The sequence below is a fragment of the Apteryx rowi genome, unplaced genomic scaffold (assembly GCF_003343035.1).
Source record: "Apteryx rowi isolate R43461 unplaced genomic scaffold, aptRow1 scaffold_2069, whole genome shotgun sequence".
NCBI lineage: Eukaryota > Metazoa > Chordata > Aves > Apterygiformes > Apterygidae > Apteryx > Apteryx rowi.
In genome coordinates, this window is record NW_020448385.1 from 5,315 (window position 1) to 9,170 (window position 3,856).

The 3,856-nt window shown below is 68.6% G+C and overlaps 1 protein-coding gene across 1 annotated transcript in view; it reads right to left on the bottom strand.

Annotated features, from left to right (window-relative positions):
• Positions 1-332, bottom strand: part of DNAJB1 (DnaJ heat shock protein family (Hsp40) member B1) — a 5,596-nt gene extending 5,264 nt beyond the window's left edge. The window contains exon 1 of the mRNA XM_026064033.1: positions 38-332. Coding sequence (XP_025919818.1) covers positions 38-248 — 211 coding nt within the window. The 5' untranslated portion in view covers positions 249-332. The remainder of the gene's footprint in view (positions 1-37) is intronic.
• Between the last annotated feature and the right edge of the window lie 3,524 nt (positions 333-3,856).

Sequence of the window (3,856 nt, forward strand, 5' to 3'; positions counted from 1 at the left end):
CCCGCCCCCTCCAGGCCCTCCCGGTACCGGCGCTCACCTTCCTCGCCGTACTTGTCGAAGATCTCGCGCTTCTTGGGGTCGCTGAGGACGTCGTAGGCCTCGGCCACCTCCTTGAAGCGCTCCTCGGCGCCGGGCTCCTTGTTCTTGTCGGGGTGGTAGCGCAGCGCCTGCTTGCGGTACGCCCGCTTGATGTCCTCGTCGGAGGCGCCGCGGGCCAGGCCCAACGTGCGGTAATAGTCCTTCCCCATGGCGGCGGGAACGAGCGAGCACCGGGCGCGGGCCGAGCGGCCCCGCCGCCGCCGCCGCCGCCGCTTAAATACGGCCGCGGCGGAACCTTCCAGAGCGTCCCGCCGCCCTCCAGAACCTTCCGGCCACGCCCCCTGCGCCGGCGCGGGCCAATCGCCGCGCGCCTCCCTCCGCGGCGGGAGCCAATCGTTGCCCGCCGCGTCACGGCTGACGGCACACAGGGGCGGGAGGGAGGGTTGAGAAGGAAGGGAGGGGGTGCGCATGCGCGCGCGCGCGCGGCCTCGCCCGCCCCCGCCTGCCTGCCGCCCGCCCGCCCTCAGGGGGCGGGGTCTCGTCTGGCCACGCCCACTCCCCTGGGGGACGGGGGGGGGCGCGACCCCTGACGCCGCGGGCCGTTGCCACGGTGACGGGGCGCCGCGGCCGTGGCGGCGGCGGTGACGTCGGCTGTTCCCCCCCCCCGCCGGCCACCTCCATCCGGCACGTCACGGCGGGGTGGCCCCGCCCCCTGTCACCCCGCCATGGCGCCGCGGTGACACGTGGCTCCGGCACCCCGATAGGGCCCCGTGGTGACACCCGCCCCCCGGTGACCCCAACAGGGCAGCGTGGTGACACCCCGCCCCCTGTCACCCCGACACGGTGCCACGGTGACACCAGGCCCCTGTCACCCTGACATGGCACCGCAGTGGCACCCAGCCCATGTCGCCCCAAGATGGCGCGGAGGTGACACCCAGCCCCCTGTCACCCTGACATGGCACCAAGGTGACACCTGCCCCCCGGTGACCCCAACATGGCACCGTGGTGGCACCTGGCCCCTGTCACCCCAACATGGTGCTGCGGTGACACCCAGCCCCCTGTCACACCAACGTGGCACCATAGTGACACTCACCCCCCGGTGACCCCAACATGGCACCGTGGTGGCACCTGGCCCCTGTCACCCCCAACATGGCAGCGTGGTGACACCCCGTCCCCTGTCACCCCAACACGGCACCAAGGTGACACCTGCCCCCTGGTGACCCCAACATGGCAGCGTGGTGACACCCGCCCCCTGTCACCCCGACATGGTGCTGCAGTGACACCCAGCCCCCTGTCACCCCAACATGGCACCACAGTGACACCCACCCCCCGGTGACCCCAACATGGCACCGTGGTGACACCCCACCCCCTGTCACCCCAACGTGGCACCATAGTGACACCCAGCCCCCTGTCACCCCAACATGGTGCTGCGGTGACACCCAGCCCATGTCACCCCAAGATGGCGCGGAGGTGACACCCACCCCCTGGTGACCCCAACATGGCACCGTGGTGGCACCCGGCCCCCTGTCACCCTGACATGGCACCAAGGTGACACCTGCCCCCCGGTGACCCCAACATGGCACCGTGGTGACACCTGCCCCCTGTCACCCCAACATGGCACCACAGTGACACCCACCCCCTGGTGACCCCAACATGGCACCGTGGTGACACCCCACCCCCTGTCACCCCAACGTGGCACCATAGTGACACCCAGCCCCCTGTCACCCCAACATGGTGCTGCGGTGACACCCAGCCCATGTCACCCCAAGATGGCGCGGAGGTGACACCCACCCCCTGGTGACCCCAACATGGCACCGTGGTGGCACCTGGCCCCTGTCACCCCAACATGGCACCACAGTGACACCCAGCCCCCTGTCACCCCAACATGGCACCACAGTGACACCCACCCCCCGGTGACCCCAACATGGCACCGTGGTGACACCTGGCCCCTGTCACCCCCAACATGGCAGCGTGGTGACACCCCACCCTCTGTCACCCCAACGTGGTGCCATGGTGACACCTGCCCCCTGGTGACCCCAACATGGCACCACAGTGACACCCAGCCCCCGGTGACCCCAACATGGCACCGTGGTGACACCTGCCCCCTGTCACCCCAACATGGCACCACAGTGACACCCAGCCCCCTGTCACCCCAACATGGCACCACAGTGACACCCACCCCCCGGTGACCCCAACATGGCACCGTGGTGACACCTGCCCCCTGTCACCCCAACATGGCACCGTGGTGGCACCTGGCCCCTGTCACCCCCAACATGGCAGCGTGGTGACACCCCACCCCCTGTCACCCCAACATGGCGCCACGGTGACACCAGGCCCCTGTCATCCCAACATGGCATCGTGGTGACACGTGGCCCCTGTCACCCCCAACATGGCAGCGTGGTGACACCCCACCCCCTGTCACCCCAACATGGCACCAAGGTGACACCCACCCCCTGGTGACCCCAACATGGCACCGTGGTGGCACCTGGCCCCTGTCACCCCAACATGGCACCACAGTGACACCCAGCCCCCTGTCACCCCAATGTGGCACCACAGTGACACCCACCCCCTGGTGACCCCAACATGGCACCGTGGTGACACCCCACCCCCTGTCACCCCAACGTGGCACCATAGTGACACCCAGCCCCCTGTCACCCCAACATGGTGCTGCGGTGACACCCAGCCCATGTCACCCCAAGATGGCGCGGAGGTGACACCTGCCCCCTGGTGACCCCAACATGGCACCGTGGTGGCACCCGGCCCCCTGTCACCCTGACATGGCACCGAGGTGACACCTGCCCCCCGGTGACCCCAACACGGCAAGATGGTGGCACCCGGCCCCTGTCAACCCCAACGTGGCAGCGTGGTGACAACCCCACCCCTGTCACCCTGACATGGTGCTGCGGTGACACTCGGCCCCTGTCACCCCCAACATGGCACCACAGTGACACCCAGCCCATGTCACCCCCAACATGGCACCACAGTGACACCCAGCCCCCGTCACCCCAACGTGGCACCATAGTGACACCCAGCCCCCTGTCACCCCAACGTGCCACTGCAGTGACACCCTGTCCCCTGTCACCCCCAACATGGCGCCATGGTGACACCCCGCCCCCTGTCACCCCGACATGGCACTGTGGTGACACCCGGCCCCCTGTCACCCCGACTATCCACGTCACCCTGACATGGTGCTGCAGTGACATCCCACCCCCTGTCACCTGCGACACCAGCTCCCACTGTGACAGCCCGTCCTCTGTCACCAACAGCCACCGCCACTCGCAGTGACAGCCCATCCCGTCACCCCCACTGTCACCTGCAGTGACAGCCTGTGCTGTCACCCGTCCCCGTCCCCTGGGTCAGTGTCCCCCTCCTGTCCCCAGGTCCCAGCCTGGGGACACCGGTGGCACCGGGACCCGGGGACACCCAGCCCCCACCCTGGTGGGTGCCAGGACGCCTGGGTCCCCCCGGGCTTGTGGGTGCCTCACCGCTGACTTGGGGACACGGAGACGTGGGGACACGGGGACACCTGGGCATGGGGACACAGGCACATGGGGACATGGAGGTAGAGGGACACAGGGGACACAGGCACATGGGGACGCAGGGACATGGGGTCATGGAGACACAGGGACATGGGGACACAGGCACATGGGGACATGGAGGTAGAGGGACACAGGGGACACAGGCACATGGGGACACAGGGACATGGGGTCATGGAGACACAGGGACATGGGGACACAGGCACATGGGGACATGGAGGTAGAGGGACACGGGGACACCTGGGCATGGGGACACAGGGACATGGGGACATGGAGATAGA